The sequence below is a fragment of the Vanessa atalanta genome, chromosome 9 (genome assembly GCF_905147765.1).
Source record: "Vanessa atalanta chromosome 9, ilVanAtal1.2, whole genome shotgun sequence".
Classification (NCBI taxonomy): Eukaryota; Metazoa; Arthropoda; class Insecta; order Lepidoptera; family Nymphalidae; genus Vanessa; species Vanessa atalanta.
Genome location: NC_061879.1, coordinates 12,660,506 through 12,673,904, shown reverse-complemented (window position 1 = coordinate 12,673,904; position 13,399 = coordinate 12,660,506). Strand labels below are relative to the sequence as shown.

Genomic DNA, 13,399 nt, shown 5'->3' with positions numbered 1-13,399 from the left:
AAGAGATCTAGGTCGGGTACTTGGGTTACACGTATTTCAGAAATCAATACTACCATATTGATACTTGGTTTCTTCAACCTTTTACTATTGTACTTGTTTTGTGGCAAGTCGTGAATTGTTACCACATCGTAGGGTGTCTGTCCCTCATGGTTAAAAATATTTTTGAACGTTCATTAATAAATAAGAACTTAAAATTTTAATGAATGAATGAATTATATAATAATACGTGCAATCTATCTTGGCTGGTCAGTATATGTAGTTTTTAGGAGCGGAAAAGAGAAAACCGTCTAGCCTTAATTACCGCTTGGACAGTAATTTAAGCTGGAGATGCAATAGCTATAAAAACATCTGCATTCACTTAAATTAAACGTCATGAATATGATGATGATCAACATGTTCTTAAGTACCAGCTATTTTAAAATATCTGTCTCTCTCTTTCAGGTTTTATGTCTCGTGCTGGCGACAGGGATGGCTGCGAGGCACCGTCCACGCCTCCAGCAGCAAGTAGACGCTTACGATTACGAGCCTCAGGCACAAGAAAGGGGTCAACAAGTAAGTCTCACTTTGTTATTTCTTATGTTTTTATACATTCTAATATTATTTTGTATGTAATTATTTACAATGATCCTAGTAAGCTTACCATTTAAAGATATGAACGAACGCTTAGAGAAAATATATTCGTTAATTGTTATCTATTATTAAATAGGAATACCGAGGTACTGTTAAAAAGTTAATGTTGAGTGGACTTTTTGATAATACTATTTAATTATTTTTTTTTATTCAATTTTACAACATTTACGGGCTCATAGTTTCCTGTGCTTTTTTCTACATTCCACTTTTATACATTTTGGCGTTTTATATTTTATATTTTTACTAAACATCAGCAATATACATAACATATACATTGGTTGCTGAGTTCGCGCACATATATAACATTAGCAGCCTGTAAATTTCCCACTGCTGGGCTAAGGTCTCTTCTCCCTTTGAGGAGAAGGTTTGGAGCATATTCCATCACGCTACTCCAATGCGGGTTGTTGGAATATACATGTGGCAGAATTTTGTTGAAATTAGACACATTCCTCACGATGTTTTCCTTCACCACCGAGCACAAGATGAATTATAAACACAAATTAAGGACATGAAAATTTCTTTATAAATTAAGATGCACGCGTACTAACCACTGGGCCATCTCGGCTCTGGTTATTTAACTTCTATAAATAGGTTATATATAAAAACATAATCGAAAGAGAATGTCAGAATGTCATTACCAATTATGTTAACAATTTCACGCTTCTCTTATCGATTAATATTCAGTTAACAGAAAATAGTTTATTTTAAAAACGTAATAAAAACTATATTATAAAGATTCTAATTACAATGGTGTAATATTAAACGCTAACAAAAGCATTTAGCTATGAACAAGATCTCTTTTTATTTAAGTCTAATAAAATAAATCTCGTGGTCCCCACTGACTGTTTCAAAATCAAAATGTACTTTATGAACTCTATCTTTGTTGAAAAACCAAACTGAATATAAAGATACTACGGCTTACGGTTGTAGATTCTACTGAGAAACATCGGAAAGCAGTAAGCTTTACAAATACTTCACAAATTAAAATACATAGTCAAGTTTACTAGTTTGACATGTTTTGGAAAGATTACCCGGCTTAACTCGATTAATTTGAACGAAAATAGGAAACCTTCCAGAAACACGTCGAGCGCAACTCAACAAATAACCTTAATGACATCGACATAGTTAATTATATTAAAAATCTTACGTTTCGTTACTGTCAGTCTTGTTAGAAGTAACGAGACGTGAAATTTGTTCTGTTCCATATGCATAAGATACATTTTTACACAATTTTTTTGAACAATGCGCGTTGAAACTCTCCTCGTAACAATACAGTAATAGGGCATGAGTATTTATGCCATAGATTTGATGACGTTGATTTAAAAAAAAAAACATTTAAAACAATTATAATTTACAGGTGGTTTTAGTATCGCAAGATGCATACGATGGACTATACCAAGCCCAAGACCGAGCTGATGAAGAACACGAACCGAGAGCAGTGCACAGATCGTCAGCTCCGTCTAGATTGAAGCAGCAACATTCTCAGCTGCAAGAAGGACCAAAACAGCCGCCTGTGCAGACTATCAGAAACTATAACAAGGTATATTTTATACCTTACATATTTACGAATTATCATTTACAACACTCTAAATATCTCGAAAATGTAACCAAAGCGTTTTGGTTCAAAATGACAAAATCAGTGTAAAAGTAATGAATTCTACCAATTCTCATTAATAATTGGCGCCAGTTTTTATTGTATCTAAGTTTTACCAATATATTACAAACTAGTTTAGTTTTAAAACGTGATAAAGACTTGATTTTCATTCTTTTTATAATATCTTCTTGTAACTCAAAACCAGGACAATGGTTATTATATATGTTATAATATTTTTCATTAAACACTTCTTTCCAATTCTAGGTGAACGATGATGGTAGCTTTACATTTGGTTACGAGGCGGCAGACGGATCCTTCAAGGAAGAAACAAGAGGCACCGACTGTGTAGTCCGCGGCAAATACGGCTACGTTGACCCCGACGGCAATAAAAGAGAGTTCACTTACGTGTCAGGAAACCCTTGCGATCCGAACAAACCTGACGATGAAGAGCAAGAAGCTCAAGCCCCAGAATCAGCGGAGAGAGATGACCCAGAACCAAATTATCCGAGCAGACCAGCCTATAGGCCAACAACAGCACGACCAGCGACCACCTACTTCCAAAACGACTTTAGGGACGCTGATGAAGAACCCGAAGAAGAACCTCTTCAACATATCAGACAACGTGTGGTTCAACGCCCACAACCCGCTAGACCAGCGTTACGACCGACTTACCAAGCTCAACAAATTGCTATCACACCTCGACCTGTACCTGTTACTACTCCCAGAGCGCTACCTCCAGCGACCACTTTTAGACCACATCAAGTTGTACAAGTGACACCAAAGCCCCAGATTCAGTACAGCCCTGAGCCCGAATACTCACCCGCTCCTACTCCGACAGCTGTGCTAAATTCTGGAAGACCGGGACAAATCGATTTTGCTGCAGAATTCGCGAAATTCCACCGTGATAATCAAGGCCCATCTACTACTCCAACCTCATTAAATGCACCCACTAAAACTACTCATGCAGCACCTTCACCTTCTGGTAATCCTTTGTACTCGACTGAGTTAGTCTACGATCCTTCCAGCGGCCATTACGATACCCAGCTCTTCCAGGCTTTACCTCAAACTAAGGGAGAACTGAACCTAAACCAACGTCTTCAACCGTACGTTGCTCAACAACAACAGCAAAGACCTTTTGTTCCATCCCCTCAGATTCCCTCAAGTGCAGGTCAAGCCAGTCCAGTCCAATACAGACAGCAACTCCAACCGGCTAACGCTCAGGAGATCTACCAGAGACAACAGGCCGAGACTCAGTTCCAAAGCTCTCAGCAGCTGTTCGCTCAACAGCAGCAAATTCAGCAAAGTCAACTGCAGAGAGACAGAGCGGCGGCGCGAGCTCAAGCACAAAGATTAGCTCTCGCTCAATCCCAAGCTCCTCAGAGAGCTCCCCAATCGCCACAATACTACTACGTACCGAGAGGAGAGAACCCTTCTTCGGGACAGATCGACGCTTTTCTGAGAGGTCACGGCATTCAGCTCTAGATATTTAGTTTAATACCTGAGCTAGATAAATCTATCGATCGACTGAGTCCATATAGCCATAAATAACGTACAAGTCTTAAATATCAGTCGTATAGTGCAGTGTGGTGAGGTATCTAGTTCGAAGGACAGGCGGCAGGCCGCGAGTGTACATAATGCTGCGTCTCAGTACCTTAAAATAAAAATTAGTTTTAAGATTTAAATATAATTGTAAACCACTTTTGTACGAGAAAGTCCACGATGTTTTGTGTTTGAGCGTTTTGTAAAATCGAAATACCAACTTTTTGTAATATTTTGTTTTATAATAAATTATAATTTTATTAAAAAATTGTTTTAGTTTTATTTTTATGACAATGCTTTTCTAATTTAATTATTTAATGTAGGAGGACGTACATCTGTATGGCTGACCACTTACCATTGATCCAAAAAAAATAAATACTTTGGGTGGAACTGATCTAAAATTACCACGTTAAGTTAGATAATAGCTTGTACAATCGAGAAAATTATTAATATGAGAGAAATATTAAACAAAAAAACATAGATCCCATGACATACCACTAACTATATCGAGTGAGATTGTTCAAAATATACGCAGCATTTTCCACTTTATGTGGAAAAACTTAAGACGTAAGTAGAAGTAGCTTTTAGAGTCGTAGATTTGATAAGTAACTGGTAAAAATATGAAATTCAACTTTATTGTTATTTAATGAGTGTTTTCTTATCGTAATGATATCGATACGTAATCAAGGCATGGCTACTTATAGTGTTAAATATTCATGTTTGAAGTCACTTAGAGAATTAAGGTAAGGGCTACTTTCGAAGTTTCTCTCAAGGATCGAATGAGAAATAAGGTGAATCGATAGATAGACACGTAAGTTATTTGTCGAGTTGACTTTTAAGTCAAATTTACCAGAAATGCCGGAATTTCAGTGGGAAGAATACTTTAAAAACCAATAAACGATGAGATAGGCTACTTCTAAAGAGATTTGCGAAACTTAAGAATAAAAAAAAATAGGAAAAGCCCTCTGAGATTATTAAAATTGACATGCAAATAGTACGTATCGCACAAAATTGTTGTTACTTTTCTATGTTCTATTGGAACTATTTGGCCGTATCTCTGAAGATATGAGGTTGGCCTCATTCGGCCGCACCGAACGTACGTTATTCTTATCTGATTTTTATATTTTTGAAAAAGATTATATTGATTGATTAGAGTTTTTTTGAGGCACGATATTAATAAGTAATATTTAAAAATAAATATTTGTATTTTCTGCATCTGGTAAAAAAACAACCGATTTTTAAAAATGTCAGTTTTAGTTTAAAAATCCAAAAGAACGGTAACAGGTATAAGTGTCATATACAAGGATGTGATTTTTGTTTACTTTTAAAATTGTATTCCGTCACTGATATTGGCTGTCGGAACAGATCAGTCCCAGAATAGAAACCGCGGATCGGCAAATGCCCCCAGCCAGGTAGGCCGATGACCTGAAAAAGGTAGTGAGACTTTAGGAGAGGACTATGTCCAGCAGTGAATTATAATTGGCTAATGATGATGAATGGTTTTTAATGAATAAAATAGATTTAAGCCCAATAAAACAAATTTCTAACTATTTTACCAAATTTACAACGATTGGAGCATATGGTAGACCGAGGCAAGCACCAGTGAATTCATATGCTTAATTTGTATTTATAATTTATCTCATGATCCGCGGTGAAGAAAACCAACCCACATTGTCGTAGTTGAGTAAGCTTCAAGTCGCTTAAAAGGGAGAGGAGGCCTTAGCCCAGCAGCGGGGTTTTTACAGGCTGTTTGTTACCTAACTTTACTTTTACATTCATATTAAGGGTTATCAATAAATATTATACGATTAGTATCGAGAACATCAATCTATCGGCCGGCAGTGCTATTGGTAATCAGTGCTTCCATTCAAATATCTTCTAATATCTAGAGATGAGGTTTGAGGTTAAGAGTTAAATATTAAAATTCTGACTATAATAGTATGTAATAAAATGTCCTTTAAATTGTTGTCTACTATTTAAGAATATTCTATATAACATAAATAGGATATGATGTATAATATTTATTGAAAAATCCAAAATACATTTTTAAGTCAATTCACGTACGCTCATAAACTATTCGCTCGTCAATATTAATACTAAAATTTTTATATTTCATTTGATTATGTCTCAATATGCTGATTATTTTTTCTATTTAGTAATTTATCCGTGTTTTCAATATATGTTTTATTCTAAACAACGTTTTCATATTTTTAAAACGAAAAATATTTGTTATTCCACAATGTGTAACAAAAATTTGAGCTCAATTTGTTATGTGGAGCAGTACACGTATGTGTCAATGTGTGGAGCTGTTTTAATATTCAGTTGCAAGATAACCCACACACTAATAGATGCAATTAATTAAAACCATTTAATAAAACGAAGACGATACAGCATTTGATGAAATGAAGACTATCAGATAAGAGTGGAAATTAAAACTGAGCCGTTCGTGTACGAAGCTCATAAATACCGAGTCATCTAATTATCATAGTAATATTCATTACGTTGTTATAAAGAATGCGGAATTCAGAGCAATGATTATTGTAGTTTCTAGGCCGTGTCCCATTAGGTAATGTAATTCATTCAATATAAACCCGTTTGTCGATCTTACGTCTTAATTGCATAGTTTTTGACTTGGATAATATATTAGTGAAACGAATCATTTAAGAATTCATAAATATATTGAAAAAAAAAAATAATTAATAAATATAGTAATTCCGAGAATTATTATTTGTTTGGAAATTAGGCAGCGACCTTGGGGTTTTGAGATATGAATTTATTTTAAAATTAGTACAAATAAACGAATATTTTGATATAATCTACGTCAATCCAAGCTTGCAGCAATTTATATAAATATCTTAATAATACTGTAATATCTCAAGGTATAAGATTGGACGCAGTCAAAGGCATTTTTATGAACAGAAATGGCCTGAAAAAATATGTTATATTTATAAGAATTAAAACTAACTAACTAGTTAAATAAATTAAAATAAATTTACAACATATTTTTACTAATTTCTCCGATGATCGGAAAAATCGTTAACGTGACTTATGTATCTATAAAAGCCGTTTATATGCCGTCGCCATTTTCAACGGATGTTCAATACCGCAGAACTCAGTATTGTTGTGTTCCGGTGTGAAGGGTTATCATTAAAAAAACCAAGACAGGACTTACCAGACCTGTTTTAATCCTGGGTGCAAAAGCGCATAAACAACCCGGACTGCGGATTCCAGGGCTATTCACCGATAATGCATGCGTGCATCTCAACCGAAGATTACGGGTTCAAACTCATGCTGAATGAAAACTGAATGTTCTTGGTGGTAGGGCTTTGTGCAAGCCCGTCTGGGTAGGTCCACCAACTCATCAGATATTCTACCGCCAAATAACAGTACACTGTATTGTTGTGTTCCGGTTAGAAGGGTGAGTGAGCCAGTGTAATCACATGCACAGAGGATATAACATCTTAGTTCCCAAGGTTGGTGGCGCATAGGTGATGTAAGGAATGGTTAATATTACAGCGCCTTTGTCTATGGGCGGTGGTGCCCACTTACCATCAGGTGGCCCATATGCTCGCCCGCCAACCAATGCCATAAAAAAAAATGCTTATTTTGTGTTTATCGTGTTGTGTTTGGCGATGATGAAAACATCACGAGAAATTTGACATTCGGACTTACTGCACATTAAACACATGAAATATTTAAATATTATTATAATAACAGCAGCACGCAAGATGATATTAGACAAATTAAAATTTTAGAGTTATTTTTGTTTTTATAGCGTTTATATACCGAAAAAGAAACTAACTTAACTGACTTATTCGTCTTCATTTTGTAGAGTCCATATTTTCGTTCTAGAAATAAAAAATTGCCGCAGTTGCAAGTTTAATAACCTCAATATCAATAGACATCACAAGTCATACATATAGCTTTAGACATATTTATAGCATCAAAAAATAAAAACTAAGACAATAGCCACAAAACATTAAAGAATTATGTTGTCCCGACCGATTTCGGCCAGGGCGTCTAATCTTAAGGTTGACCAACCAACTACGCCGGACATATACTGCACAAGTGTTTGTGCAGACACAGATACACTCTCAATTTCCTCTCTCTCATTATCCGATGGGACGGCAACCGAGACGACCGTAAGGACTTCACGAGCGGGACTAAATCTTTACGTGTTTTTCATGGCACATGGGTGCCATATACCCAACAAGTTTCGTAATGACGCTGCCTTGACATAAACACGCAAGCGAATACCTAAACTCAATCAAAATAATAGAAAGATTAAGAAAGGCACAGACAACACATTTATAGGAAAACATTACACGCTTAAACAATAATCAAATAATATCATTACTCCAAAATAGCATATTTAAAATATACATACTATGTATGTAATATGATCAATATATATATATATATATATATATATATACATAAGGGGTCATTCATTTATTACGTAAGACTATTTTCACTTGCCTTAGACCTTGCTTTTGACCTTATTTTTTCTTATAATAGGGGGAGGCCCCTATTATAAGAAAAAATAAGAACAGGCCCACCCCTTCCCCCCTGTTTAATATTTATTACGTAAGAATCTAAAGGAAAAAATGAATACACGTTTGGTTTATTTTAATTTTTATGTTTCAAAGAAACAATTTTTTGAAATAAATTTACTTTGCGCATTTTTTTGATCTTACGTAAGAACTATCTAGACTCCTTCCCACCCCCTTGTAAGAAAACATAAGACATGATCCGCGCAAGATTCTCCTCCCTAAATCGTCTTACGTAATAAATGAATGCCCCATAATATGTTTGTAATACAATCAATACTTGAACTTCAAATCTCAACAAAACCATCCTGAAAATGTAAAAGAGATATTTCCGCACTTATAATATTCACATGTACAAGTAGTGCACTCTATTCGACACAATATACACTAAGACACAGTTATTACAATCACACTTCACATATTATGAGTTTAAATGTGCATGGAATAGTTCATTTTATCAACAAAAGATGGCGCAGTTCACTGTAACATTTACACATTTTAATAATATAATGAAAATATCATTACGTTGAAATGATCTTAGAAAATTGCGTTCGCGTCCGCCCAAATATTTCTTTTAATTGAATTTAAAATAAAGTTTAAATGATTTTATTTTACAGAAAAATATTTCGTCTTGAGGTTTTATACGTACACGCTTTATAGGAAATCGATAAACGATTCTCCGATTGAAAAATTTGCAAACTTTTATAAAAATCATCAGATTTTGTTAATCTGAACTCGCTTTAAAACTCATCATTTATTGCTTAGGAATAAGGATATTCATTGAAAAAATATCATCGTGCTCAATATGTATTAAATTAAATGTTTTAAGAATCAGTTTTACTTTTTAATTAAAATAACAAAGAAAATAAAAACTTATATGAGCCCAGATTGAGCTATACCAGACCCCATACGTGCCGGACAGTTGGCCGCGACATCTTGTCAACGACGGACTTCGTCTTAGTAATATGATAACCTATAGTTCCAAGACTATGATATGGTAGGTTTATATGTTCTTAAGCTAAATTGGACGGAACTAGCTATACTACAGTTGCCACAGCTTAACAGGTAAAGTTAAATAAGTTAATATGAAATTTATTGTCAGTATATTTATTAATAGATTTTATATATTTATTTATTTATATGGACAACAGTCGTACAATTTATACATCCAACACACTTTATTAAGCTTAGGAAAGAAATATAAGCAATAAAAATTATGTCGGTTAGGACAGGTACGTTACGAGGACGGTATTGTAATGGTTTTAGAGTAAGCGGTTAGGTGGCAGTGGTGGTGGTAAGGTGGAAGTGGGTACCACTAGTTTTGAAGTGGGTGTTCCCGTGAGCTGGGGCATCCTCGGCACCGGCGAGTCCCATATATATCCCGGATTCATGTGAGGGATAAACGTAAAAACGTTTTCCCAACGAGGAAAACTAGATAGGCTTGCAAAAATCTTTACTACCGCGTAAGTTAAATGCAGTGCATAAGGTTCCCATGCAACGCAATATATTTATTGGTAACACATTTTTTTATGTCAATTCGAGTCGAGTCAATAGCTTGATAATTGTTGTTCATTATTTTTAATGAATTTATTGTTAAAATACTGTATTAAATCAGACTTTTTAGAAGAATTTAGCTCCCAACGATTTTTATCTACACCACCTAAATTGGGGTAAATTAGAATATAATACAAATTAAACACCTGATCAGCAAGTTTATCTTTTTCTGTTTTGATCTTGCAGTCTTTCGTAAAAGTTCAATTTCTCTAAACACTGGAACGACATCGGGTCCAAGTCAAATTTTGTATAAACTTCTTAAAAACTTTATTTTATTCAAACAACATGCATTCTTAGGTAAGAACGAAGGGTCGCAATAAAACTTACAATTTATCAGATATGATCAAAAATTTAACAAAAGGCTTCGTAACAGCAACTAATTTACTACAACTGAGTGGAATTACGTATTTACTTCTGAGTAAAAACTTTATTTATTACTGGTTTAAAAATCAATCTTCCCTGTCGTCATCTAACTTAAATATTTCATGTAATTAACACAAACATATATTATATACTTCTAAGATTATATGCAAGGAGAAGAATGCTTATTATATATTCTAGGGCTCCGGTTTAACAATATTAGTTGTTGTTGTAATTTAATGATTCAATAAACAATTATAAGTTTGAAAATAGAATATAATACTTACATTACTAAAATTTTAAGTCATAAGAATATATTGGTAATGTAACTTTAGATCCATTTTAATTTGTTGTTGACAATTTAAAGTAAAAACGCACTAAAATAGGCTAGAAATTAGCTCAAGAAACTTAATAATAATTATCAAAAACCCATTTTGCTGTCACCGCAACGATCCCATTATCTTTGCTCATTTCAAGCAGGCGAGTGGAACCTTGAAAGTAAATTTCGTTCATAATTCTTAGACATTCGTAATTAGCACGAACGAAACCGTGTGAATACTGTCAAAGAAAATATTGTGAAAATTGAAATGGACATCTGGTGAATTATTTAGTTTAATGTGAACTCGATACGCAAGAAGTGAATTAAATAGGTTTAATAATGTCCACAGCACACGCACTTTATTCGAATGGACAATTAAACAATTGCGATCTTACAACGCAAGTATATGCATAGAAAAAAGATTTTCCGTTTCAGATAATAAAGTGACAACAATAGAGGTGTTTGCGTAAGGTGTTCGCACGCTAGGGAGTCAAGTGGGGCGTTATTTTATATAGGGGACTAGTGAATGCGGCGGTCGCCGTAGCGCCGTCATGCGGCTGCTGTCGTCCTACCGAGATGAACCTCCTTATACTCCTCGCTTGTTTTACAACAGTAGCAGCGACCGCTACTAACGTGACAGAAAATGTAACTTCTACTGAATCACCGATTAATTCAACCAAAGAAATCCTCACGGCCAGCGAAACAGCTGATCCGACTAAAGTTGAAATAGTTAAACAGATACGAAGATTGAACGAAGATGGATCTTACACGATTGGGTATGAGGCAAACGATGGAACGTTTAAGATCGAAAGCCGAGACGTTTTAGGCAATGTTAAAGGAACGTTCGGATATGTCGATGATGATGGTGAAATAAAACGTGTGACATATTCATCTTCGGGTGACAGTACACCGGTACCAGTTACGACCAGTACGACGTCTAGTACACCAACAATGGTAGTGAGAGTCAATAAAACTGTCTCATCAACCACACGAAGACCTCTAGCAACCGCCGTTTATCCAACAAGAAGCAGTGCAACTACGAGAGGAACTGTTATACAAGCGATACCCCGACGAAGACCGGGTTCCAGTTCTACCCGAGTGCCAGTGGAAATGACTACTGATAAACAAAATCGTGAAGAAACAACAGCCAGTATTATAAATTTGTACAGGAAAGAGGATGCAATTAAAACACGAACGCAGTTATCAAAGCCAGTGCCGGTGACAGTGAAAGATGATCTTATTACAAAACAAACCACTACAGCTACACCGCAAACATTGAAACCAGTTTATGAGCATGTTATCGAAAAAGAGCCAGACGTTAACAAATCTATCACTACTAGACGCGAATTAGCAGGAACGAGTTCCAATCATCACATGGTGAGTCTACAGCAATCTATGGGGGATGATTCAACTGATGTCTATGGTGGTCATCTATCACATGGTACAGTGCGGCCTTTATTTACAACCACTACAGCACGACCAAGGCTTATACCCATTCACTCTTTACTAGCAGCAAGACAAAAAATTCAACAGCAGTACCAAGATACGCAATTGGATGATCAAGAAACGACATTAGAAGCAAGCACTGGCCGAGTTTTCAACCATGAAAATGTGGTTACGTCGAATCCGATTCCATCAATTCATATCCCAGCACAAAGACAACCAGACGAAAGGCTTTATCAGCAACCTATATATCATAGGCCTTCCCCGATTCAGTTTAGAACTCAAGAGTATTTGAGAGACAATCCGGGTGCACCAATTCCAATCGGCAACCAGCGGCCCTTTCTCCATTATGAATATCAAGATAAAGTATTGGACACGCAATACGTGAAAGAGCCTCCGCAATCAAAGGCTTCGGTTCAAGAGCCTGCGTCAATTCCATACGAAATTCGCCCAGCTCCTAGAATAGTTCAAATACCGGTCGATGAAAGAGGTGTGCCCATTCAAGGATATGAGCCAAGGTATGTAAATCCATACCGTCCGCAGCCGTTATATCAGAGATACGATCCGGTAAGTGAGACGTATTCTATATCTGCCCCAGTCAGTACGCGTGATTTTAAGCGCTTGCTCCATATTCTGATAATGAGACAGCATCGCCTGCAAGCTATTATGGATCAGATCATGCCCGGTCCACCATACCAGCCTCCATCCTATCGGCACGAGGCTTATCAGCAGCACCGTCATTATCAGGATGACGAACGATACGACTACAGGTACGATCCTCAATACAGACAAGATGTATACTCCAATCAATTATCCACTTACGATGATCCTCAATATGAGAGTCACAGATACATGCCAAGGAGACGGTATTCCCGTCCTTACGATTCCCAAGGTTCTGCTTCTAATCACATAGATGAACCCGTAGAATATCTTCCTGTAGAAGTGCGAGAAGCTTTGTTACTTAAAATGTTACTTTTGGCCATCAATCCTGATTATGTGCCCACGACACCTCCAGCGACGGAGCTGACCACCGCAGCGCCGCCGAGGAAACAGGTGAGAAATGTTCAAATACTCGGAGAAGAAGGTTCTACAAATCCAAAACCTACACATGGAAACTAATTATTTCAAGTGATACGATAGAACTAGAGTCAAAAGTATTAATCTTTAATTTTACACTCAAATGTGAATATTATATACATAGATCGTAGAAATGTTTTTATACTGTAGATAAAGTTTTTTTTTATTAATTTTGAATTTTTAATGCCCTTCCCAATTCCATTTTTGTTTTTTAAACAGTTCATAGTAATACTTCAAAGGGCCTTGACTGCAGATTATACTTATAGTGAACGATATAGAAGTCAAATTGAACACTTTTAATGTTTGTTTATCTTTCAGTTGGTTCACTTAAAG

At 35.8% G+C, this 13,399-nt stretch overlaps 2 protein-coding genes across 2 annotated transcripts in view; both read left to right on the top strand.

Moving 5' to 3' along the window:
• LOC125066514 (proteoglycan 4-like) overlaps positions 1-3,994 on the top strand; it is a 37,608-nt gene extending 33,614 nt beyond the window's left edge. Inside the window, exons 2-4 of the mRNA XM_047674613.1 lie at positions 442-552; positions 1,988-2,170; positions 2,489-3,994. Coding sequence (XP_047530569.1) covers positions 442-552; positions 1,988-2,170; positions 2,489-3,706 — 1,512 coding nt within the window. The 3' untranslated portion in view covers positions 3,707-3,994. The remainder of the gene's footprint in view (positions 1-441; positions 553-1,987; positions 2,171-2,488) is intronic.
• Positions 3,995-11,122: 7,128 nt separating this feature from the next.
• LOC125066453 lies at positions 11,123-13,108 on the top strand. Its single transcript, XM_047674525.1, has one exon. The coding sequence runs from the start codon at positions 11,123-11,125 to the stop codon at positions 13,106-13,108; it is 1,986 nt and encodes a 661-aa protein (XP_047530481.1).
• Positions 13,109-13,399: the final 291 nt, after the last annotated feature.